The sequence below is a fragment of the Taudactylus pleione genome, unplaced genomic scaffold (genome assembly GCF_031769625.1).
Source record: "Taudactylus pleione unplaced genomic scaffold, aTauple2 ptg000189l, whole genome shotgun sequence".
In the NCBI taxonomy this organism is placed as follows: domain Eukaryota; kingdom Metazoa; phylum Chordata; class Amphibia; order Anura; family Myobatrachidae; genus Taudactylus; species Taudactylus pleione.
In genome coordinates this window covers 2,021,300-2,049,062 of record NW_028284591.1, presented here as the reverse complement: position 1 = coordinate 2,049,062, position 27,763 = coordinate 2,021,300, and the positions used below count along the sequence as shown (strand labels likewise).

The 27,763-nt window shown below is 42.4% G+C and overlaps 1 protein-coding gene across 3 annotated transcripts in view; it reads right to left on the bottom strand.

Annotated features, from left to right (window-relative positions):
* WDR7 (WD repeat domain 7) overlaps positions 1 to 27,763 on the bottom strand; it is a 380,928-nt gene that overhangs the window by 245,882 nt on the left and 107,283 nt on the right. For all 3 annotated transcript variants that reach the window (XM_088476453.1, XM_088476451.1, XM_088476452.1), the window contains one exon: positions 3,979 to 4,097. In XM_088476453.1, the coding sequence (XP_088332579.1) occupies positions 3,979 to 4,097 (119 nt within the window). The remainder of the gene's footprint in view (positions 1 to 3,978; positions 4,098 to 27,763) is intronic.

The window sequence follows — 27,763 nt, the reverse complement described above, 5'->3', positions numbered from 1 at the left end:
CACAAGTAAGGAAATGATCCATTGATTACCATATGCTTGATACTGAGCATTTGCTTTGGTTAACCCTTAAAATATATTTGGGGTTCAATTTATTCCATTTCTTAAAGTGTCTCTGTTGGCGCTGGAGTAAACTTTTTCAACCATCATGGCACCAACAATATGTCCACTTCATCTGACCCTGTAAGGAAGCCCACATCTTTTTTATAAAATAAAGACTTCCAGATGTGGAGACCATTTGCCTGGAGCAACCGGTCTGGCATAGGTAAATCGGCCACTGCATTCTCCTTGTCCGTTTCATGGAAAGCTGAAAGTGACTGTACATTTCTAACCTGCCCAAGATACCAATTCTGCCATCACCGACATCTCATCTCTGCTTCTGGTGCCTCCCTGGCCACCACTGTTCTGTTGTTTCCGTAGTAACGGTTGATGAAACTGCTTTCCACTTAAATAGCTGGCATTAATGTGGTTTCTTTTCATGCCCATGCCCCTTGTGCCAACTCTGTGGCACTGTAATCGGTCATCGGTAATAGCTGTTCTGTATCTCAGCATGAAATTCTCTTCAATTTTTATTTTGTCACCAGATGAGAGACTTCCTGGCGGTTCTTGAAAATCTGATGTTGTGCAGAGAGGAGGGTTTGTGATCCCACTATGAATCCGAATCTGAGGGACTATCAGTGCTGAACAGACACTGGGACATAAAAGAAAGCATCTGGAAACTCTATGTATGTGTGCAAATCTCCTTAGCGGATGGCCGAGAGGATTGAATTCTTCAATTCCAGTCAAAACTGTCTGGCACTGACAAATTTGTGGAGTCTCCTCAGGTCCAGAATATTGCGAAAGGCTCCTGAGGATTCTAGAGAAGGACTCATTTGGATTAAAAAAAAAAAAAAAACCTTTGCCCTTCTGACCCGATGTAACTGTGGAGATTGCTTGTGCTTTTATTAAGTTGTGCAGAATCACTTGCAAAGCCTCTTGCTCAGCTGAGCCGGATAGAGTCCTGAACTGAACAAAGACATTTTCTTTTGGACACTGATGAAACTATTTGTATCCATCATCTTATCTCTACAACCCATTGATCTTGGCTGCAGGTAGTTATATAGCTGCAAACGACGCAATTCTGCCTTCTAGGTGTTGTAGGGGGCCGATTCTGACAATATCATCTGTACGGTTCTATGATTTTGCCTTTCACTCTTAATCTTGAAGGTATCAGAGTGTAACTTCTCTCCAAATAGAAAAGTCCATTCAAGTCGAAGGGAGGCCAACCACCACTCTTTAGACTGATCAGATGCTGCCCAACGGAGTAGCCAGAGGCTCCATCTGGAATCTACGGTGTATGCCTTGATCAAGCTGAAGATACAACAGGGTCTATAAAAAGCTTCACATAGGAATTCTATTCCTCTTTACATAATGCTCATACTTCTTAACAGGTACTGCCTGCTTAACTTGTCCTCGATATCTGTGGGGAGTTTCTTATTGTTCTGGACACTGGAGGTTTTGGCAAAACCAGATATCGGTGTGGTTCCTTCCATGGGGTCTCTAAGAAAACCCCCATCTTCAGGAGGACTTGTAATTCTCATCTTCAGGAGGACTTGTAGCTCCAGTTGACATGGCTACAGCTGCATCTACTTTAAGGAGCAAAACTGTATTTTTGAATTTCTTTAACCAGCTAAAGTGTCAGGAAGACTCCGTTCCTGCGGCTGCGCCCCTCACAAAGGGATTTTCACATTGTTCACTATACATAAGGAATCATGTCCTTTTAACGCCACATATAACAAAGATCTTCCTTCATGACAATGGCTTCTTACATCCAAGCAAAAAGTCCCTTATATTGTTAAAAGGCCAACTCCTTTCTCTGGAATGGTACAAAATACACCTTCACAATTTCAGTAGAAACAAATTCCATCACAAGTCACACAGATGTAATTGTGTTGAAATTAATAAACTTGTCACCAGTTAACCCTCCCACAATATATGTGCACCATATGAAGACAGCGTGACATCAGAGGTTTAACTTGGTCCAATGTCTTTAATCTGTTTGTGATCAGGCTCCATCCTGCTTCCAGACGCTGTTTTCTCCATATACAAGGAACTGTACACTTATACTCCTTTTGCAATTAAACAAATAACAAAAAAATTAGATGCACACATTTTTTCATTGAGTTAAAAGTATCCAATATCACATCTGTGAGTGGCAAAAGTATGTGAACCTTTGCATTCAGCATTTGGTATGACCCCCTTGTGCAGCAATAACTGCTCCTAAACATTTTCGGTAATTGTTGATTAGTCCTGAACATCGGGCTTGGGTGAATTTTACCCCATTCTTCCGTACAAAACAGCTTCAACTCTGTTATGTCTGTGGGTTTCCTCCTATGAGCTGCTCGCTTCAGGTCCTTCCACAACATTTCCATTGGATTAAGGTCAGGACTGACTTGGCCATTCCAAAATTTAAAATGTATTATTCTTTAACCATTATTTGGTCGAATGACTTGTGTGCTTTGGGTCGTTGTCTGACTGCATGACCCACGTTCTCTTGCAATGCAGCTCATGGTCAAATGTCCTGATATTTTCCTTTAGAATATTCTGGTATAGTTCAGAATTCATTGTCCCATCAATGATGGACAGTTGTCCTGGGCCAGATGCAACAAAACAGGCCCAAACCATGATACCACCACCACCGTGTTTCACAGACGGTATGAGGTTTTTATGATGGAATGCAGTGTTCTCCTTTCTCCAAACATAACGCTTCTCATTTAAACCAAAATGCTCTATTTTGGACTCCAGAAAACATTGTTCCAATAGTCTTCTGGCTTTTCCAGGTGATCTTTAGCAAACTGCAGACAGGCAGCAATATTCTTTTTGGAGAGCAGTGGCTTTCTCCTTGCAATCCTGCCATGCACAACATCGTTGTTCAGTGTCGTCCTGATGGTGGACTCATGAACATTAGCTCATGTGAGAAAAGCCTTCAATTGCTTAGTGGTTTCCTTGGGTTCCTTTGTGACTATGCACACTATTAGACGCCTTGTTCTTAGCGTGATCTTTGTTGGTTGACCACTCCTGGGGAGGGCAATAATGCTCTGGAATTTCCTGAATTTGTACACAATCTGACTGTTGATTGGTTGAGTCCAAACTCTTTAGAGATGGTTTTGTAACCTTTTCCAGCCTGATGAGCATCAACAACTTTTCTTCTGAGGTCCTCAGAAATCTCCTTTGTTCGTGGCATGCTACACTTCCACAAACGTGTTGGGAACATCAGACTTTGATAGATCCATGTTCTTTTAAAAAGAGAGGTTGTCCACGCACACTCCCATAGATTGAAAATACCTGACTCTAATTTCACCTTCAAAAGATCTGCTAAGCCTAAAGGTTCACATACTTTTGACACTCACAGGTATGTGATATTGGATCATTTTCCTCAAAAAAACCAAAACAAAATGAGCATGTCTAATTTTTTTTCTCTCATTTGTTTGATTTGGGTCTCTATCTACTTTTAGGAGTTGTGTGAAAATCTGAGGTAGTTTTAGGCCAAATTTCAGCAGAAAAATAAAAATTTTTGAAGGGTTCACAAACTTTCAAGCACCACTTTACCTGTCTCTACTTAACTTAGAAGGGAGGCTGACTATTCTAAGGACTATCATGAAGTATTGAAAGGGAAACAGAGATCAACAACTACAAATGAACATGTTTTTCAAGAGGTTTAGACGACATCCTAGCAACATTATTGAAGTTGGTGAACATGGGGTAAGCATAGGTCAACTCCAGGGTACCCCATGTAGTCCAGAAAGCTCTTTCCCATTACTCAATGGTTGTCAATTGATAAAAACAGAAAAATAAATATATTGAAAATGACATCTTTTTTTTTATTTGTCTACTTTCTACATATTTGCAGGTTTGCAAACAGGGTCTACATATATCAATATTTCAACAAGATCAATAAATACATTTAGATATCCAGATCAACCAAATAAAACATTTTCTCACCTCCAGACACCGGTCCTGCCACCTCCGTGCCAGCATTTCTAGAAGCGGAGGTCTGAACTGGTCCAGTCCCAACAGATCAGGCAACATAACACAGTGCATGGCGGCCAACTGGCTCCATCCTGCAGGGAACACAGCAAGATCACATACCATGTATTCTCAATACGCCAGTGATATGATTATAATATTCACAGCACAACCTCCACCATAAACTGCTTTAGGAACAAATGATAGGATAGAATTTCAGCTGCATTATTTTTGCTAGGAAATACTTTCGGCACGGGAGGTGTTTGTGGGCAGCAATAATGTAATGGTGCCCCATTTTCATCCATTTGTGTACACTACCAGACACATGATCAGTTTAGAAGTGTTGGTTTGGTCTCCTGCATCGCACATGGCAACAGGGGTCATCGGATACAGAGTTTTTAACCATAATGGGTAAAATTCAACAGTGTTATTTACATTCACAAGGCTCATTGATCAGATGTTAATGTATCACCGAAACCAAAAATAACAGTGTGTGGAAGATTGTAGGTGGAGTATATTGTTTTTAGTTTAGTTTTTTAATGGCTTGGAGCCTGTTTTAAAGGGACAGTGGATATAGGGCCTGATTCAAAAAGGAACGCAAAGGAGAGAACGCACGCACTAGGCCGATGTTTCTGCACTGCGCGTGCGTGAACTAGCCAGTGCGATCGGGTTATGGTAAGCAGACTACACGCAGTGTGTACGCAGATCCTTCAGAAATTGATTGACAGGAAGTGCCGTTTGTGGGTGGTGACCGTGGTTGGCCAGGACGTTATAACGCCGTTATAGGGGCGTGCATAATTAAGGCAGTGCGGCGGCATACGCAGCCATACTGTAAGCTGTATACAGGAAGCAGGCAAAATCCTTCACCAGGTCAGGTCAACCACTATTATGCTAATGGATCTGATGGTTCTCGATGTTACCGATGTTTATGCCAACTTGCGTGCTGATCAGGCTGTGAGTAAAGGAAGATGGGCGGCTTAGTATGGTGCTGGGCGCCTGCATCTTGTGCCACGGTCTCTGTGCGTATGCATTGATTAGCATATTCTCGCAGCGGGCGGGTGAGTGCATCTGTATTCGCGCGTTCCTTGCTGAATCAGGCATATTGTTCCATCCATTTGCAAAACTTTATACCGAATGAGCTCAAATGTTAGGTCTGTTCTAATAACAGGGTCGTAACTAGGGTGGTGCGGCTGGTGCCGCCGCACAGAGCGCAGCAGCCCTGGTGGCGGAACCAGCCACCCACCACAATTACTATTTGCCGGGCGCCGCTGCTATATATATTAATAGCGGCAGGGACGGATTGCGCCGCTGTCAGACACAACGACAGCCGCGCTTAGGGCTCGACTCTATGACCAGCGGCAGAGGCAAGGGCCGGAGAGGTCAGCGCCTGGTCACGGTAACTGATGGCATTAGCGCAGTGCAGTCTCTATGGCCACCACGCATGGCACCCACCTCTCTCACTGGAGGTGGTGGGTCTTCTAACAAGCAATGCAGCGAAAGTACTGCTAGATCCGCGCCGCTCCTCCTGCATAGCGGTCACGCGGGTGTGAGCCTGTGCCGCTCACAAACAAAATCAAATGCACAGGGCAGGCCGCCACACATCGGGGCTGAACTTACCACCAGGTAAACATAAATGCGTTGGCATACGATGTGACCACATTGGACCCCATCGCACAACCGAGTTGTAGATACAACGTTCCATCAAAAAAGAAAAAAAATTGTGTGTCAAAATCATACGTGAGAGATCGATCACCTAATCTACATTAGGCCCATTGTACTCATGATTCTCAGTAATAAGTTTACGTACAGATGCCTCACCCTCCTGGTTAGGTATTATCGTGTATAGGCTGTTTATATCAATACTGCAGAGAAAACTGACCCGGGGGATTTTACCAAGATGCCAAATTTTGTTCAAAAACAGACGTGGTATCCGAAAGGAAGTTGGGATAATTAACCACACAAGGCTGTAAGATAGCATCAAGAAAAACAGACACCGCCTGGAACGACCCCCGGGCAGAAATTATAGGTCTTTACAACAATAAATGGTAACCAAAGCGCTACACCTAAGGGGAGGGGGAAGGGGTCTTGTTCCTATATAGAGAATCAATAAATGTTAAATGTAGGTGATCCAATGAGTTCTAGTATGCTTGGTCATGCATAATAAGTCATCTTTACTATAAATGAAACACATAAAAAAAACCATTGTAAAAGATATACATACAATCAATAAATAAGGAATGTCAGTATGAGACCGTTGTTATTATGTAGTGAATTTGCCTATGTTAGGATATGTCCAGCCGGGCGTGATCAGGTTGACCACTTAAAACAATCCCCCATCAACTGCTGTATTCTTATATTGAGACATATGTTGCATTCGTGCACATTGATGTTACCAAATAGAGTCAATAGTCAGGAGTAAATACTAGTTCATGCCATGCGTGTTGAGTAGAGAATGAGTAGAAAATACTGGTGTATGATGGACAACGCTGTGAATGTAAGAAAAAAGACCTGCCGCGTCCGGCTGGTCTGTTTACAGTCCTGAGTTAGGCTGCCCTGGGGGAAGTCTTCCCGGAAAGCGGAGTACGCCAGACCGCTGACTGGTAAGGAAATTGCTCAATGACTTGACGTCCACTCTTCAGGTGCAGCTGCCGGCAGGACACCTGATACACAAGTGCCTGCCTTCAGTGCACGCTGGGGAGGACGGTCACTGTCTGGTGAGGGGGTGCGACAGTGTAGGCTCCGAACGGAACAGATTGCCATGCACCCCCTTTACCTTGAGACTTACCTTCCTTTCTGGTGTCAGGTCACCGCTCCTTCTCCTGCTGGCTTGCTTTCTCTTCGGTGCTTCCTTCCTTCTCCGTCCCGGCTCCCGCTATGTCTTCTGGGTGATTCCACGACACTGGCGTCTAGTTGGTTTCTCCCGAGGTAATTCAGATGTTAGTGCTGCCCGTGTTGCTCTTAATCCTGCATGAGTCACGAATGCTCGAGCAAATGAGCAGGTGTACGAAAGATTGACGGTCACAGATGTTTACCGAAGTTGAAGTAGGAGTATGTAGGTAAAGTCTCCTGTGTTCAGTTACGTTCAGTTCAGAAATTATAGGTCTACCCAGGGGGTTGTCCAGGCATTTGTGGGAACCTTATTTAATATTGCTGGACTGCCGCCCGTTTGGACTTCTATCTATAGAAAATAAACACAATGTTGCTTCACTAATTTTACGAAGTCTCCGGAGTGCGCTACTATTGGTACATATATATATATATATATATATATATATATATAAAAAAAACTACAAAAAGGAAGGGCGCCTCCTAGTGCAATAACTGTGAAACAACACCAAAATTGTGTGAAGAGGGCTAAGAGTGAACCCGTACCATGTGCATAAGATTAAGACAGCTCATCTCATGTCCTTTGTGAAGATCCTCATAAGGTCACTGACATCAGTAGTGTTCTTCACAATTTTAATGGCAATCCAAAAATATGAAAATAGACATACATAGTGTAATACAATTTAAAACTTCAGAGCTTCAATATTGCAAAATGAATGCCCGTACATTAGAGATAGTAAAAAAAGCTTATCTGAGAATAAGCACACAGTAAAGTAGCCAACGCGTTTCGTCCAGGTGGAATTCTGGGCCTGATACAGAGGCGCTCATAAGCGGCCGCTCGTTCGCTGAGCAATGTTCGCACAACTGCGCATGCGTATGGTTCGCAATGCGCAAACCAGTAATTGCGGCCGGAAGTCGTGCGCTCGTAAAACAGCGAGGGGCTGCTAATTTGATTGACAGAATGTACAGTTTGTGGGTGGTAACATGGGAAGGTGCTTGAAAACGAGGGAGTGGAGATCCGAACGCAGGCGTGCCTAATGGTCAAAAGAGCGTTTAATGGGAGTGCATAATTAGTAAAGGAGCGTCATCGACCATGTCATTTGGTTGTCTTTTAGCCTGAACTGCTCGCAGTGATAGCGGGAAGTAAATACTACCACAAGCACTGTGAGCAGTTCAGATGCCTTTCGATGTTCCCGATAAATCTAATAAATAACGGAGATGACGTGTGATGCGAACAGCAAAGGGGCGTCTTTACAAAATAGCGAGCGCATTTTTCGGATGCTCGCTCAGACATAGAGGCGTCAACACACCACAAAGAGCGAGCACTCAATTTAAATATCCGGCCCCTTTTTAAGAACGAGCTCCACAAACAGCGTCCGGGTCTGAATCAGGCCCTCTGTCCTCTCCTCCAGACACACACATAATAATATTATATATATATATATATATATATATATATATATATTTATTTATATTATGTGTGTGTGTAGACTTTTCCTATAGTGGTGCATGGCAGCACCACATAGCAGTAAGGAAAAATGAGAGACGGCACTCCCAATTTTATAGTTCAAAACGTGTTTAAATGAACAATGGCATAGGTACAGATAATAGTCGACATTTCAAGGTTCTAAAGCCTTTTCATCAGGACTTTACATACAAGAAAGATGTATATATATTCTCTTAGAGAAATAAGTGAATACTAGCGCACAAATTTCAAAGTTCCTTGTGTATAGTGAAAAGTCAAAAGTAAATGATTAATGATACGTCGTGTGGAACACTCCTGAATATAACAGGTGGCTGCAGTTTTTCAAATATTCCGTATGGCAATCGGAGAAGAAGGTGCTGAAAAATAATAATAAAACGTGCGCCTAATAGTTCAGTAATTTAGAAAACAATTGAATCAGTGCTCAAAAGGTTAAGTAATGTGCGTACCAAAGAGTAAACAATCAAAAGCTTATCTGATAGTCAGGTAGTACTCCAATGGTAACTTGAACCGATATCACTTTCCAGGTTCCCACAGGAAACACCTTTATGATAACCTTAAATTTGGGCTTGCAATTTTTTGCCCGTCAGAAGAATATATATATATAGTGTAGTATTATATGCAACAAATGGAAACATCACTGGACATCGCTATATCTGCTTACCTGAATATGCGTAAATCAATTGCAAAAAAAATATCACTCCTCTGTGCTTCAGGTCAAGCTCAAAGACAGGAGCTCCTCTTCCTCCAAGCGCCCCCACCCAGTCCTCCCCCTTCCCTGTGTCCCTGCCCAATTTCCTCCCTCCTGATGGTCCCGGCTGGAGCTCAGCCACAACCCGTGGGGGTGGTGGTGCCTGGAGACGGGACGAGGGAGAGGCGGTGACGATGTATAATAACATACAGCCACCATACATGAGTGTGTGTGCCCGGCTTCCCGCACATGGATGGGGGTCTTCCATCTGTTCTCATATGAAGCCAGACTGCTACTGAGCTTGACCTGAAGCACAGAGGAGTGATATCTTTTTTGCAATTGATTTACGCATATTCTGGTAAGCAGATATATTTATGTCCAGTGATGTTTCCATTTGTTGCATATAATGCTACACTGTATATATTAAAATTTAAGGTGATCATAAAGGTGTATCCCGTGGGAACCTGGAAAGTGATATCGGTTCAAGTTACCTGACTATTGGAGTACTACCTATCAGATAACCTTTTGATTGCTTACTCTTTGGTACGCACATTACTTATCCTTTTGAGCACTGATTCAATTGTTTTATAAATTACTACACTATTAGGCGCATGTTTTATTATTATTTTTCAATATATATTCTCTTATTAACAATGGGCCTGACGTATCTCTAATATTTAAAAATAGTCAGTATAGCAAAAAACGTGTATTTTCTGCTGAAAGCTTTTTGCTGTTCATGTATAGTTTGTGTTTGTTGTGTTGTTACTTTTTTTTTTTTTTTTTAAATGCCTGTAAGCTGCATATTAAGTGGAGGTAATTTTCTGTGTTGTACCAACATCTTTATTTCCAACTAGTTCATATCCACTAGCGTCATTACTAGGGTACATTGCATATTTCTTACCACTGCTCGCTCTATTCATTGCATTTACTATAGTACAAGTGAACACAAGTGATATAGCGGATTAGAATTTGCGTTTCACATATGCTTTCACTAAACAAACTCCATTAGATTGAATGCCTAAATAAATACTGTAACAGAGATCTAATTCGATGACTGAGTTGATGTCGGATGTAAACGTACTGAAGATTCTCTCCGGAATCCCATTGTTCTTGACAATAGAAAGCTTGCTATCAAAGGGAAATGTAACATTCCTCAAAGATAGCGGTAATGCTCCGGTTTGAGGAATTTTACAGTAAACAGCAGGCTGAGCTCAATGGGGCATTCCAAAGTCTCTCTGCTCTGCTCACAACATCCTGCTACTGCGGGTACCACGGTAGTACATGACACTACACACAATTCTAACTATTATTAAAAGCAGCCTGTCAACAAAAACCAAGGAAAAATGGTAAATAACCAGATTATTCTTATAATCCGCTCAGTGATTGCATCTTTAAAATCCCTTCATTTGGGATCTCTTTCATTCATTGACCATAATTATTTTATTACCTTACAGTTGAGAAAAGGGCCCATAGCAAGTTTGTGCTAGCTACAAATGTGCTCTGTTCAAATATGTATCAGTATTAAGGCATTATTAGACAGAGCGGTAACTAGAAATTTTGGTGCCCTGTGCGAGAAAGAGCACCCCCCCCCCAAAAAAAAGACAACAACTTCCTGATATGATTTAGGATATTGTTCTCCCCTCCCTGCCTCTTTTAGCTCATGCAGCTGTCACCTGGCCAGTAAATTAATACGCAATACCAATGTATGTAGAACCTCATCCTTGGAGAAAAGATAATATAAATATATCCTCCTGAAGAAGTCCAGCTATAATTGCACGAAATGCGTTGAGGACTGTGGGTGTACACCGAGAACTATAACCATGTACTATCAGATAAGCCTTTTTGAACTTTTTAAATGTAATTTTCCATCTATACTGTATGTGTGTGTTGTTTGTATTGGAATTAAACTTATTTGAATTCTATGTTTGGAGTACATTGTCATTTGGGAATCAACCCAGTGAAGTCAGGAAAAAGACTTATAAAGCAAAGCTTGTTGTTTTGGGCTGATACGGTACGCGTTTAGTTATTTAGAGTGTGCCGTATTGTAAAAATTACTACACTATAAAAGGCGCTTGTTCGCACCCTTCTGTTTTTCATATATTCGGGATCATACAACAACTGGTTCTTTTGGAGAACATATAGCGGCCACTGTCAAAACGGGATTATATCTATTTAAGATATTCGCATCTATACGGAAATATACGGGATTGGGCGCTTTTTCAGTACCATATTGCTATATACAGTCAGGTGTATAAATATTGGGACATTGACAGAATTTTCATATTTTGGCTTCTATTCACCACCACAATGGTTTTGAAATGAAACAAACAAGATGTGCTTTAACTGCAGACTTTCAGATTTAATTTGAGGGTAATTACATCCAAATCAGGTGAACGGTGTAGGAATTACAACGGGTTCTATATGTGCCTCCCATTTTTTAAGGGGCCAAAAGTAATGGGACAAACTAAACAATCCTAAATCTAACTTTCACTTTTTAATACTTTGTTGCAAATCCTTTGCAGGCAATTACAGCCTGAAGTCTGGAATGCATAGACATCACCAGACGCTGGGTTTCATCCCTGGTGATGCTCTGCCAGGCCTCTACTGCAAATGTCTTCAGTTCCTGCTTGTTCTTGGGGCATTTTCCCTTCAGTTTCGTCTTCATCAAGTGAAATGCATGCTCAATCGGATTCAGGTGAGGGGATTGACTTGGCCATTGCATAACATTCCACTTTTAGCCTTAAAAAACACTTTGGTTGCTTTTGCAGTATGCTTCGGGTCATTGTCCATCTGTACTGTGAAGCGCCGTCCAATGAGTTCTGAAGCATTTGACTGAATATGAGCATATAATATTGCCCGAAACACTTCAGAATTCATTCTGCTGCTTTTGTCAGCAGTCACATCATCAATAAATACAAGGGAACCAGTTCCATTGGCAGCCATACATGCCAACGCCATGACACTACCACCACCATGCTTCACTGATGAGGTGGTATGTTTTGGATCATGAGCAGTTCCTTTCCTTCTCCATACTCTTCTCTTCCCATCACTCTGGTACAAGTTGATCTTTGTCTCATCTGTCCATAGGATGTTGTTCCAGAACTGTAATGGCTTTTTTAGATGTTGTTTGGCAAACTCTAATCTGGTCTCCTGTTTTTGTGTCTCATTCATGGTTTACATCTTGTGGTGAACCCTCTATATTCACTCTTGTGAAGTCTTCTCTTGATTGTTGACTTTGACACATATATACCTACCTCCTGGAGAGTGTTCTTGATTTGGCCAACTGTTGTGAAGGGGTTTTTCTTCACCAGGGAAATAATTCTTCTGTCATCCACCACAGTTGTTTTCCGTGGTCTTCTGGGTCTTTTGGTGTTGCTGAGCTCTCCGGTGCGTTCTTTCTTTTTAAGAATGTTCCAAACAGTTGATTTGGCTACACCTAATGTTTTTATTATCTCTCTGATGGGTTTGTTTTGATTTTTAAGCCTAATGATGGCTTGCTTCACTGATAGTGACAGCTCTTTGGACCTCATATTGAGAGTCGACAGCAATTGATTCTTAATGCAAATATCACACCTAGAATCAACTCCAGACCTTTTACCTGCTTAATTGATAATGAAATAATGAGGGAATAGCCCACACCTGTCCATGAAATAGCTTTTGAGTTGATAGTCCCATTACTTTTGGCCCCTTAAAAAGTGGGAGGCACATATAGAAACCGTTGTAATTCCTACACCGTTCACCTGATTCGGATGTAATTACCCTCAAATTACATCTGAAAGTCTGCAGTTAAAGCACATCTTGTTTGTTTCATTTCAAAACCATTGTGGTGGTGAAGAGGCCAAAATATGAAAATTCTGTCAATGTCCCAATATTTATGCACCTGACTGTATGTATGTATGTATATGTATATATATATATATATATATATATATATATATATACACACACACATATATATATATATATATATATATATACACACATACACACTGTATTTGAATATTTATTTTATATGCTTAAACCTGCAGCCGGATGCTACTCCCTCCTCATAGGAACTGATTCTGAGTTGGACACAGTTGTGGCCGTCCTTTTGTCTTTTGCCGCAGTTGCACTTACCCTGTATGCTAATGCCACTACAAAGCCCTCCCTGGTGGATATCCATGTGTCCGAATATCGGGGAGACAGACAGGATACTCCGGGAGCGTACGGCGTTACACAGGTGGCACGACATCTCGTATGTGCTGGACAAAATGTATCGGCCTTACGCTATATTATTATAGACCATATACCCAAAATGTTACGGGGAGGTAACCGATCACTCAAGCTTTTACAATGTGAGTCCCGTTGGATTTTTAGGCTTGGGATGCTAGCACCCAAAGGGTCTCAATGAAAATGTGGGTCTTTTTTGCTTTCTCTAATATGGAATTTAGTCTCGTGAATTACGTTCTTTGATTATAGTTCTGTGCATTTATTTGGTTGAACTATATATGCAGATATGCTTCTTTATTATGCTAATGTTACTGTGTATAATTTCTTTAATATTGTTTTGACTGTTTTGTATACTCCAGTGGTGTTGTACATAACAGCCTTACGTTTACTTAGTTATTTATTTATATTACTTTGCGGTAGGCTTATTTTCGATTTTTTTGTGGTGTGTTTATCAAATGATATATATTAGTTTTGGTTTATACTAGGATTATGTTTCTATGGTCCTGTTTGGGTTATTGCTATGATTACCTTATATGTCTGTATTGCCCTTTTACTATGTTCATCTTGTCCTGATCCATTTGTATATTTGTAATGTCCGCGCGGTTCCCTTGGTAACGGTCGGACGGTGCATATGTCATTCGGATGCACAGGTCCGCCGAGAACCGGATGCCGCGCGTGACACGTGGGGTGGTGTTGGTGTTAAAAGTGCATGTTTGTATGTTATTTATATCCCGATGATGGAGTATTAAAGTCTCCGAAACGTTGATCACCTAAACCTGCGTCTAAGAAGCCTTATTGACCTGAGTGCCGCCGTCCAAGTGCATATGTGGGTATGTGATTATATGCATTTGTCAATACAGGTACACAAATGCATACATTGCTCTGGATAGGTGTATTTACACACGTTGTGTGTTTTTTCTTTTGGTGCATTGTAAATCTGTTGCACTAGATAATAAGCCTTTACTCTGCAAGACAATGTCTTCTTAACGTTTCACAAAATATTACATCTATAAAAAAAAAAGTTTGCTACCATTATTTATAACTCTTTGATAAATGGGAAATTCCGTCCTCAGTGTTACAGTGACTTCTAGGTTTGTAAAGAAGCAGAAGATACCATCACAATCCAGACGGACATTCACTACCCTGACAAGGGCGAGGTCTGCAGACATGAGCACAACACTCTAAGTGAGGCCTACACACAAACCGCCACCAATATAATCCGCCACTTTAGAGGCATTATTATACAGGTTGAGTCTCCCATATCCAAAATGCTTGGGACCAGGGGTATTTTGAATATTGGAATATTCTGTATTTTGGAATATTTGTCTACCATAACGAGATATCTTGGGAAAGAGACCCAAATCTAAACACAGAATGCATTTATGTTTCATATACACCTTATACACAAAGCCTGAAGGTAATTTTATACAATATTTTTAATAATTTTGTGCTTAAATAAAGTTTGTGTACTTTTAACCATCAAAAAGCAAAGGTTTCACTAGCTCAGTCATGCTAAAAATATTCTGTATTTCGGAGACTCAACCTGTAGTGCCATATCCCATTAATTTTTTACTGGCCAGGTAACTATATATATATATATATATATTTTTTTTTTATTATTATTTTTTTTTTTCCATATATATATTCATATATATATTCCCCTGTGATCTTTGGCTGTGCAGTGTAAAGGATGAAACGCCTATCCCCATGGGTAGTACATAATTTCTAATACTGAGAAACCCACTGGTATTTGAAGGAGAAAGCAAAGATATAATTAAATTAATGGGTTTTTTTCCGTGTCCCAGACAGTGCTGTCAAGACATTGAGACAATTTAAACGGAAGGTATGAAAGCAAACACACCTCCTTTAAGTGCTGCTTTTCTGGGGACAGTATATAGAATCTATACAGCATGCTGGCGTTATGGTAACAGAACGGCTTTCTACTCCCGGACTTCTCTCCCGGACTAAGCATCACCCACATTGGTTAGATTTTCCCACGGCACAACATGGAATGGATTTTATCCTGAACTACAGATGGATTTTTATATAGTCATTGATCTAGAAACTCAGCAGTAAGTAGTAGAAAGGCAGGCAAAATTGAAACCTGGATGGGATGGTCAAAAGAAGACTGGTGACCGATTTGTTCTGGAAATTTTCTTTCTTGCCGCCGCTTTTAGAAGAATATGACGGAAAGATTACGAGGGGGGGCATCTAGGGATCCAAGTGCCCCTGGCAATGTAATGGACTGGCGCCCCCCCTGACCCTCCCCCCATGCAGTTCCCCCAGTAGTAATCCCCCCTATGCTGCATTGCCCCCCCGTAGTAGTCCCCCCGATGTAGCATTGCCCCCAGTAGTAGCCCCCGCTATATAGTGCCCCCCGGTAGTCCCCCCCTATACAGTGCCCCTGGTAGTAGTCCCCTCTATGCAGCATTGCCCCCATGAGTAGTCCCCTCTATACAGTGCCCCTGGTAGTAGTCCCCCCTATGCAGCATTGCCCCCATGAGTAGTCCCCTCTATACAGTGCCCCTGGTAGTAGTCCCCCCTATGCAGCATTGCCCCCATGAGTAGTCCCCCCAATGCTGCATTGCCCCCAGTAGTAGCCCTCCCCCTATACAGTGCACCCAGTAGTAGTCCCCCCCCATACAGTGCCCCCAGTAAGTCCCCAGTAGTAGTTCCCCCCATACAGTGCTCCCAGTAACAGACCCCAGTAGTAGCCCCCCTATACAGTGCTCCCAGTAACAGTCCCCAATATACAGTGCCCCCAGTAACAGTCCCCAGTAGAAGTCCCCCCCCATACAGTGCTCCCAGTAACATTCCCCAGTAGTAGTCCCCCCCCTATACAGTGCTCCCAGTAACAGTCCCCAGTAGTAGTCCTCCCCATACAGTGCCCTCAGTAACAGTCCCCAGTAGTAGCCACCCCAATACTGCATTGCCCCCAGTAGTAGTCCCCCACTATACAGTGCCCCCAGTAGTAGTCCCCCCCCATACAGTGCCCCCAGTAGTAGTCCCCCCCCATGCAGTGCCCCCAGTAAGTCCCCATTAGTAGTCCCCCCCTATACAGTGCTCCCAGTAACAGTCCCCAGTAGTAGTCCCCTATACAGTGCTCCCAGTAACAGTCCCTAGTAGTAGCCTCCCCTATACAGTGCCCCCAGTAGTAGTCCCCCCTATGCTGCATTGCCCCCAGTAGTAGTCCTCCCCCTATACAGTGCCCCCAGTAACAGTCCCCAGTAGTAGTCCCCCCTATACAGTGCTCCCAGTAGTAGTCCACCTTATACAGTGCCCCCAGTAGTGGCCACCCCCTGTAAATTACCCCCAGTAGTGGCCACCCCCCATAAATTGCCCCCAGTAGTGGCCACCCCTATACAGTGCCCCTAGTAGTGGGCCCCCCCCCATAAAGTGCCCCCAGTAGCAGCCACCCCTTATTTCAGTGCCCCCCTGCTGTGCCTGGCTTACACACACACACAAAGAAAAAAAATACAACTTACATGATCCCCGCTCCTGACGCGACCGCCGAGTCCCGGCCCGCTCTGCTCCTGCATGGTTGAGACGTCATGACGTCTCTCCCATCACATGCTGCGGGGGGAACCGGAAAACGGAGCTCATGAGTGTGCAGCTCCCTCCGCAGCAGCAAATTAGAGTCTGTCTGATTCTCATTGGCTGGCTGCTATTACAAACACACAACCGCCACTGGCGGCTGTGTGTCTATAAACCGTGTAGGGCAGACATCTCTCACCGCGGTCTGCCCTACAGTTGTGGGTCCGGGGGACTAGTCCACCCTTTGGCTGCTGGTGGCATTGCCGGACGGCGCGCCCTCTTTGGTCGGCACCCCTGGCGAGTGCCATCCTGGCCAATGGGTAGATACGCCCCTGCTGATAAGTCCTCAGCCCTACCCACTTCCTGTAATCGTAGCATTATTTTGTCACTGTAGCTAGAAAGAACATCCTTTTTTATTGTAAAATACCAAATTTCAGACTAATAGCGCTCTGGTGTCCTAAACTGAACCACGTTAATGCAAAGAGTTGAGTTTTCGAATGTGGAACTCCTATCATGAAGTTTCTGATCCTGTAGAAGTGAACTGCAAAGTAAATCATGTTGGCATCAGCATAATAATTAGAGCCGTAACTAGATTTTTCGGTGCTCTGTGCAAGAGAGAGCATTGGCGGCGCCGCCCCCCCCCCCCCCCATTTTTTAAATAGGGACATAAGATCGAAGATCGTGCACCTGAAAAAGGGCCATGGCCTCATGGGGAAGGGCCAGGGAGGATATGGGTGCGGCCAGGAGATGCTGGGGATAAAATAAGAGGAAGCTACAAGTGAGAATTATAACAAACAGGAAAATTTGACAGGCTCAAAAAGTGACCCCTGCCCTGCGATGCCCTGTGCCACAGCTCGCACTACCCTAGTTACGGCCCTGATAATAAATAATATTTGCATCATCTTGAGTGTATGATGCAAACATTAAGTGGCAAGTGCCCTTCTTATTCCACCGTGAAAAAAATTATGTGCCAACTTTCAGCGTGGAGATTTAGAGACTGAAGATGTAGCAAGATCTTAAGAGGCTTTCACCAGTTACCACACCCGTAATTGTTCACAAGGATGACACGACAATGGATGTTTTGAAGGATCTTGGGTTTGAGTGCATAGACCATCCACCCTACTCACCAGATCTTGTTCTCAAAAAGTAAAACAAACTTTTAAAGGGAATGATTCGGAGGCGATATCAGCAGATCAGTATTTGAGTGATCAAACTTCAGAATTTTTTTTTTTGGAAGGGTTAAATAAACTCCAGAAACCCTGTGCCAAGTGTGTTGAACTTAAGAGTGAATATGTGGAATAGTCTAAAAGTTTCATTGCTCTAGCCCATTTCCCTCTTGGAAAGGACTTTTCAGCATCCCCTGATAGATCGAATGGATAATAAAAATTGCAAGCAGTAAGACTATAGTGGGAACAGTGGCCTAGAAGGTATAATACAAAATTATGGTGCCTATAATAAATATTTCCTAGACTTATTTTTATTAGATTCTAATGATTTTGCATAGAGAATATTGAATTCTAAGTCATCTTTTTTGTTTTTGGGCTCATTTTCAAAACTCCACCTTTGACATGTTCTCGGCTATGTCACAGTAAAGCTGGTTACAGTATATAGGTCACCAGCACCAAACTAACCTATACCAACATCACGCACTTCAGACAATAGATTACTGAAGGCAAAGAGAAATGATAATACATCTTTACAGCCAAAGATATCTGCAGGAAGGGGACTCTGATGTCCTTTCATGAGAGAGGGGCAGAGATCGAAAAGCCAATGTACATCTACTTCAATAGCAGCGAGCAGTGTGCCCTGCCCAATACTTCCCACATTAGGGGTACAAATGTTTATCACAGGCATCTTTCACACACTGTCATAACGAAGCTCTACTGACCTGCAAGCTCCCTCCTGCCCAGCACAAGTCAGACAAGCCACCAAACCATGGACTTAGGGGGTCATTCAGACCCGTTCACGAGCAAAGGACGCTCGCAAACGGGTCGATGTTCCCCCACTGCGCATGCGTGAGACCCGGACTGCGACAGCCAAGCTGTCGCTCCGGGTCTCGCACCAAAGGGGGCGTGCTGTCGATGTTGATTGACAGCACGCCCCCTTTGGTGGGCGCGCCGGGGGCGTGCCTGCCAGACGGAGGCGTTCCCATGGGAACGCCTACGGTCTGGAGCCGGCCCCACTGACATCACTAGTGATGTCAATGGGAGTGATTTTGGCTGTGATAGAGCCAAAATCACTCCTGGGCTTGCGGCAGCGAGACCCTACCGCAGGGTCTCCGTCGCAAGCCCGATGGTCGCGATGGTCAAGACCATCGCGACCATCATCATGGACGCTCGCATATGCTGTGGGTGGTCACCCACAGCTATGCGAGCGTCCAAGAGGACGCTCCATTTTCAGGGAGGAGGGCCCTGATTCAGAGCGAGCGCTCTGGTCAGAGCGTTCAGCTCTGAATCAGGCCCTTAGTTTTGGCTGAGCTGTTTAACCCCTTCACTTATTAAACCTACACTTTTTTGAGCCGATCACATTCCAACATCGATATCAGCAATTATTTATGAGGAAATAAAGCCTTGGTGGCGATTTATTTATTTCAGAAGACTTTGAATTTCCTGAAAATAGCATTGGTTTGCTCATGTATCCTCACACCGTAAAACCGATCTATCCAGAGCAGCTCAAAGGTTTTTTTTTTATTTTTTTTAAAGTAACTGCAAGAAAGTGAACTTAAAGCAAATGTGTCATTTTTTTTCCTTCTGACCACCAGCAAGAAATAGCGTATGATTTTAGCTTCGGCATTATTTCACCTTTCCAAAACACAGCAAAAAGCTGGATCCTTACAATAAAATCTGCACGTGAATATAAGAACGCATTACATGCATTTTTTAAAGTGTTTGAATGAAATGCATAAAACGTTTAGGAATAATATAGTGGCTCAACTAGGAATATCATCTTGAAAAATAGATAAACTACCACATAAAATGAAGGGACCCCTTTGTTTATCGATGCAAGGATTTGAGAGACATGGGCATCAGAGAAACCCCATCTGTCGGTTTCCTAATACTTTCTACAGGTCGAGTCTCCCATATCCAAAATGCTTGGGACCAGAGGTGTTTTGGGTAACGGAATATTCCGTATTTTGGAATAATTGCATACCATAATGAAATATCTTGGGAATAGGACCCAAATATAGACACAGAACACATTTATGTGTTATATACACCTTATACACAGCCTCCAGGTAATTTTAGACAATATATTCAATAATGTTGTGGCTCAAACAAAGTTTGTGTACATACATGAAATTCATTTGTGTTTCATATACACCTTATACACACAGCCTGAAGGTCATTTTATACAATATTTTTAATAGTTTGTGCCTTAGACAAAGTTTGTGTACATTGAACCATCAAAAATCAAAGGTTTCATTTTCTGAGTCATGCCAAAATGATTCTGTATTTCAGAATATTCCGTATTTCGGAATATTTGGATATGGGAGACTCAACCTGTATTAGTATATGTTGTTATTATCTTGTCATCACAAGAGAATAACTCCCCTCTTTCCATCGACAGCAACCCCAGAGTCTGCGGGTGCATGAGATAAAAATCCAATTAACGCTCACCCCTCCTATTTCCTGGCCTGTAAAAATGTATGCAGTGTTTTGCCAGGAAAGGGCAGGGCATAATGATGTCATTGTATCCCAATGTGATGACATCATCAAGTCCCACCCCCTCCTGGTCTGAACAGCAGACCAGGAGAAGTCTTTTAGTGAAGTCTCACCAGCAGTGAAGAGGTTAAAATCCAAGCAGTGTTTACACGGGAAACAAGAGTATACTTTCCCTACCGATGCATTATGAGACACTTACCTTTACCGTCTCTATACGCAAAAAATTATTAAGTTATGTCACACAACCACTTTACACGACCAGTATATAGAACTGCATGCGTAATATCTTCACGCCTAAAGGAGGAAACCTTGCCGATTTCTTTCACATGGGATCTTGTAAAGCAAACCTGGCATTGTACAAACATCATATACTTTTTTTTTTTTCTATTTAACGGATGAGTTTATAAAGCATCAGACTTTACTTTTCTCCCTTATAGCCTAAAGAGTGTAAGAATCTGGGAATCGATAACAAAACAAGCAAGCTCTTGGACCGGGGCCTCCTCACTCTCTGTATCTGCAAGCCTTACTATAATACGGCACTTTTTCCCTTCCACTCTCAGTGTATCCAGCAGCTAAACTCTATACAATCATGGTGTCTACAGATATCAGGGATCCGAGGCTACAGCAGAAATACACTCAGCTGTCTCTCTACAGAGAGTATAGAGGCTGTTTAATATAAGGGGGAGGGGGGGGTGTATATGATTGGCGTTTGATGAGACAATGGGCAAGAAAGAGGTTTCATCAAGAAGTTATTTTTATTAGCTGTAGGAGACCTTTAAAGGAGAACTCTAGGCACACACAGGTGTGGTACAACACAAATCTGCCCACCACAGGCAGACTGCTGGGCCTCTACTGTCCTGTGGGGATAGGTCAACAGGGAGAAAAGGTCGACAGGTTCAAATGGTCAACACAAAAATGGTCAAAATTTCTTTGTAATTTCAATTTAACCCTAATCCTCCTCCTAGTGCCTAACCATCCCCTCCGGCAGCCTAACCCTAACCTTAAATTTAAAAAAAAAAAAAAAAAAAACACCATAAAACATGTTGCCCATTTTTAAGTCAACCATTTGTCCCTATCGAGCTGTTACATGTCAACCTATTGTCTGTAAACCTATTCCTTGTCGATCTTCTATCTAGATACTGTCCTGTGCTCTTCAAGAGATGCTCTTCAACAACTCGCTCCACTGTGTGGAGTTTGTATATTCTCCCTGTGCTTGCGTGGGTTTCCTCCAAAAAAATACTGGTAAGTTAATTGACCCCTAACAATGAAAAATTAACCCTAGTGTGTAAATATGTGCATGTACATGTGGTAGGGAATACAGATTGTAAGCTTCACTGGGGCAGGGACTAATGTGAATGGACAAAATATTCTGTGTAAAGCGCTGCAGAATATGTGTGTGCTATATAAATAACTGGTAATAATAATCATTTTCATGCCCAGAACATGGAGACTACATGGTGCATCTGATCCCAAATTACAGCGCTCGACAAAAGAGAACCCAGATTCAGAATTCCCCTGCGGCAGTAGAAAATGAATAACCCGGGGAGGAAATGACTGAGGTCGTGGACAACAGACCATACTATCGTTTTGCATATTCTTTGAGAACTTCTTAAAATAATTTTCCCAACTTAACTGTAATTGGCTTGTACATGTCCTTCTGTAACTTTTGCTGAACACATTGATTTTTCATTCAGGCTGTTGTTATTGTGAGAAATGATTACTTGTATTGTTTAAATGAAGAGTGATCTGAATGAGACCAGCTGAAATAGTTTACTGTTAAGTACAGCAAGCAAAGGCATGGATTTATACTGCAACGAGATAAAATTGCTGGTCATCCAAGCTGTGATATGTCCGGCAAATGTGTGAAAATGGCTGGATTATGCAGTCTGCCAGGTCAAAAAAACCAATCCCATTGCCAATAACTGCCAAAATGCAATGTATCATCATCGGACATGTTGGTACTGCAGTCAGAAAAGAACATGTGCTGGTCTCCATGGTCACCTTAGTGCACTAACCGCGCCAAATGAAAGACCATGTCAAATTTGTCCACCTTCATGTGTTGCCAAAATGTACTCTATATATCGAAATGTGTGTGTGGCTGGCATTAGAGAACTGTTCTTTAATTGAATACTACAGGTTGAGTCTCCCATATCCAGATATTCCGAAATACGGAATATTTTTAGCATGACTGAGACAGTGAAACCTTTGCTTTTTGATGATTCAATGTACACAAACTTTGTTTAAGGCACAAAATTATTAAAAATAAAGTATAGAGTGACCTATAGGCTGTGTGTATAAGGGGTATATGAAACATAAATGAAATTCATGTATGTACACAAACTTTCTTTGAGCCACAAAATTATTGAAAATATTGTATAAAATTACCTCCAAGCTGTGTGTATAAGGTGTATATAACACATAAATGCATTTTGTGTTTAGATTTGGGCCCTATTCCTAAAACATTTCAAGATGGTATGCAAATATTCCATAATACGGAATATTCATATATCCAAAAAACCCTTGGGTCCCAAGCATTTTGGATATGGGAGACTCAACCTGTACTAATGAAAAGATTGCTCTAAATTGAGAAACCTCTGAGCAGAAAAAGAAAATAACGATGTATATATCATGCCTGCTATTTGTAAATATAATTATGGTGTCAAAGCTAAAATTCATCTGTGTGCCACTGTCAATCTAAAGGCTTAAGTAACCAATTTATGTTACTGTAGAACACAAGTCGATGCAGAACACCTGTACAAGGCCGAGAACAGACTTTCTATAAACAGCTACATTTCTGGTAATGAGTAAATAAACGGCTTTGGGATAGCTGCTCTGAGGGCTCAGTGCTACATATTTACATCTACAGTGCCGTAAAAATGTATCCAGTCCCAATTCATTGTCAACCCAATTATGAATTTCCCAGCCTGGAATTTTTGTATTTTTTTACGATTGAAAATTAACGTGTGACTCAGAAAAATGTCAGTCCTCTTAAAACCGAAGGATAATAGATAACTATGCAAAGATAAAATAAAAGCAAACTGGAATATCAAGTAATAAATATTTCTCCTCCCTGGAAAATTTTGGTGGAGCCTCTTCTGGCAGCTCATACATCCCGTCATCTTTTATGCAGAAGTCTCTATGAACCTTAGACTCTGAGATGGAGCAGCACCGAGCTGGGCCAAGTTGCTCAACAAGCGGTAATGGGCAGACATCAAATGATTTTTGTCCATTACAGTAGATCAGAAAGTCTAAAAGTCTGGCCACACTTGCCCTAAGATATTCCACCATTTCTCTGCAATACCTTCTAGAATCTAGAACAGCGATTCCCAACTTCAGTCCCCTCAGACCCCTAAGAATGCATGTTTTCCAATTTCCTAGTGTGTGCACACATCTATAATCATTACTGGCTGACTAGAGTTGTGTACCACTGATCTATGCTGCAACCTCCTTGTGACCCTCCCATAAAGAGGCTCCTATGTGGAAAATTTTAAAAACTGTTGATTTATGTACTGTAAAACGGGTACTTGAAATAAGGACTCGGTAGGCAGATCTCCGGTGAATACACAGTGTTTTTGTTTTTTAACTGGCAGCAGACATTGTAGAACAGCATACTCAGACTTAGGCCTGAAAACACAGATACATACAGAAACATAAGTAAATGAACATAAAAGGTCCCAGCACTCCTCGTGCTTAGCAGTCAGTCCACTGCAGTGGCCGGCAGCCACAATCGCCCATGCTCTCCTAGCATAGCCCTTGGTCCCTGGCACTACAGTCACTTGGGCCTACTCGCTGGCCGCTATTCAGCATCAGTGCCTGGAAGACTGGGTGAATGAGAGCTTTAAACTCTTCCTCTGCTGCCGATTTCCTGCTTGCTCTGGGCGACCTGGAAAACCCGGAACTCAATATTTCCATTTTGAACTGTGCAGCACAGAGAACCTGGAGTTCTAAACTTCTACTGCAGCTGCAGAATGTGCCGGTCTTGTTTTCCTCTCCCTTGGAGGGAGTTGATCTCACCAGAATGTGGGCAATTCAGGTGATAGACCACCCCTCTCACCACAGTACATTATGTTCTGTCGCAACCAATAGGCTCATTCCATGTTACAGCCTCGTAGAAACTTCTTTGACAAGCATCTGTCTATCCTAGAAATTAAGGGCCTGATTAAGAGGTGCACGCAATGCCGATATTCACGTAGTTAGGCAATAGTGGAAGTACTGCACTTCGCATGCATCCCGATGGTTACGGCAGAGAGACACAGAACAAATCTGGACGCAAGAGAAGAGGGTGATGCGGGCGTGTCGCAGACAGCGAATGCGTCGGAAGACACTGTACAGCTGGCACAGGACGCCCTGTTTAGATGGAGATATTGTACCTGCCTTAGGGCTAGTCCAAGCTTTGATGTGGGAACCAATGGTGCGTCTCAAGATGCACCGAGACGTATTAGCGTTGCTGCCGGTGGCCATTAAAGTAGGAAGATGATCGGTCGCGGCAATTTGCATAAAGGCGCAGCCGCATCTGCGTAAACTTCTGCATCAGGTCCTAATCATCTAGTTATACAGCGCCACCAATTACGCAGCGCTGTACAGAGAATTTTTGCCATTCATTCATTCATTCATCGACCCCATAGCTAGAATCTGATTGGTTGCTATGGGAAACACCGCCAATTGTCCTTTTTAGAAGGATTGATAAATCTTCCCCTTAAATGGTCACTACAGGGAACACCTGCATGGGTACATTTCAGTCAACAGCCAACCAGTTATTCATAGGTGTACCCAGATGAAACTCACGGAGAAACCACATACTATACCGACAGCGCCCTGGTCGGGAATCCAACTCATGACCCCAGCACTGTGATGGTAACTACTGCTACACTTATTCCATTTATGTACAATGGACAACAATAAGCATCAAGGGACGTTTAAACGATTAATGCCTTGAAATGGTCTTGTACCCTTCCACAGATTTGTACCAGAGATATCCTAACTTTGAAAAACTATGCCATATTGTAACGTATGTGACAAATGTTGCGCTTACTACTACAGGGGGTCTGAGCACTTATGTAGTAAATTCTGTTGCAGACATCACCTATACATAACTAAAATGCTGCTCTCTTCCAATGCACCTGTGGTATGTACACAGTGGAAGCAGTTGCTCTGTGGCATGAAGGAAAACTGTTTAAAATGCAGCCTATAGGTGCGTACAGACGGGACGATCGACAACGATAACGGTATCATTGTTCGATCTCCCGGGGGTGCTGGACGATCGATATTGACCATCCAGCACACCAATAATATACCAACGTCCCTATAGTAACCTGGTCGATATTGACCAGTTTGGCCTCCATGAACGGGCGATGGTCGAGGTTGATATCGATATCGACCATACGTGCCCGCGCATCGCAGGTTGTTGGTGGGCGAAAATACACAATATGAACGATATGGTTATCGTTCATATCGTCCATTTTAATCGTACCGTGTGCACGCACCATACGAGTTCACTGGTTACCAGCGTCTCAGTGATGTCACAGATTGTGAAACGATATACTGCATCCATTTGATGGTTCTTCCCTAAACGTGTAGGACAAGCATTCTCATCACTGCAAACGTTAATAGAAGACATCAAAGTAATCCCTGGTTCTTTAGAACGATAAGCTCTGCAGAACAATATCTCGTTTGAGAACAGAACAATTCATTGTCCTATCGTTCTGTACGGAGTTTAACAACACAATAAACAGCTATCTAAAATGTACAACAGCCAGCAAGGTGGATAGTCTATGGAACCAAAAGGTTGTGGAGGTTGCAAGATTTAGAGGTCAGTTTGCCCAAATACTGCAAATTAAATGGTATTTTCACAACTGGGGGTTGACTTGAGCTGGACCCAAAATAACCATAAACCAAAGTTAGCTGCTTTGGTCTCACTATATATCCGTGTGAGTTACTAAGCTGTGATTGGGTGTGATAATCCGGCAGAAGACACGCTCATTGTTACTGCTTATCTCCAGCTGGAGTGTGGCAGTGTGCTTCCTTCTACCAAGATTACACTTGAAAGAGATCTTGCTACAGGATAAGCGATATAAAATAAAGCTCATTGGTTTATCTGTATCCCCACATGTAGACCATTCAGTGGAAGTTCTGATTATTTTGCTGCATTTTTAATGATTGTAGGAAATAAAAAACAATATTGCACCATAATTATGGCTTGCTGAAGCAAATGGAGTCTGTGAGCCAGTACTTATTTTGTCAAATAGCAAATCCCATGCGAAATTTAGTATATTTGAGATATTTTTTGATTGCAAAGTGCCAAAACTAAAAGGGGACACTGGTTTTTTTTTTTGTTATAAAATCATCCCAGAATAATTAGACATTTTCTGTACAGCAATGAATAATATGGCATGCACTATATAAACTATACTATTTTAATAAGATACAAACAATATGCTGTGTGCTCTTAAGTATTTAATCCCCATCCTTTAATACTTTGTGAGAGCCACCTTTGCAAGTACGTTTGCTTTTAGTCTTTTGGGGCAAGAATGTAACAAGATTGCACAATGCTTGGGGGTGCTCCTGGCCCATATTGGTCAGCTCTCCCAGAACGTCGGAAAGAATCCTACATTTTGGGAAGTCCACTTCCTTGCAAAATGTGCAGGGCAGGGGTGATGTCTGTGTGATACCATGATCCATGGCATTGTGCCACCAGGATGGCCATAATAACTATTTGCCCCAACACACATACACATTAGCGACTAGCATCTTCCCTTCGGGAGCTCTCCCAGAGGGGATAGAAAGAAACTTGGTCAAAGTTATTCAGATGATGCTTATGTGTCAAAAGAGCTTTGACTGGGCCATTGTGGGGCATTCACTTTTCTTCTTCATAACTTTTTTATTAATGGTTTTCAAAAGCAAGAAAAATAATAATGACAACAAAATATACGTAGAAGGGGGTGAAATAAACAAAGGGTCAGAATCTAAGGGAAATGGAGTCACAGCTAGAAAACGAGTGTGGATGCAAAAACATCAACGCTGACTACACAAATGTGGGTCATTTCTGGTCAGACCTACGAAGGATGAGATTCAGCATTAACTGAAGAACATGCTGTGTCCACATCAGAGAATAGGAGTGGAGAAAATGCTGCCTTAAAGGTTTGCAGGGAATTGGTTTGGGACGGAGCTAAGCAGCATTCAGAGGGGGTTCAGCCGCATCTGAACTATTCAGGGGGAACAAATTTTCCTAAAACGGTTTGGTGCTTTGCGTTGAATGGCTGTAATATTTTCCTCCATTGATAGTAGCAAAGGTATAAAAGAGGTTCAGACTTTTCCCTCTTGTATGGAGTGACATGTGTACTTCTATGCTACTGTCAG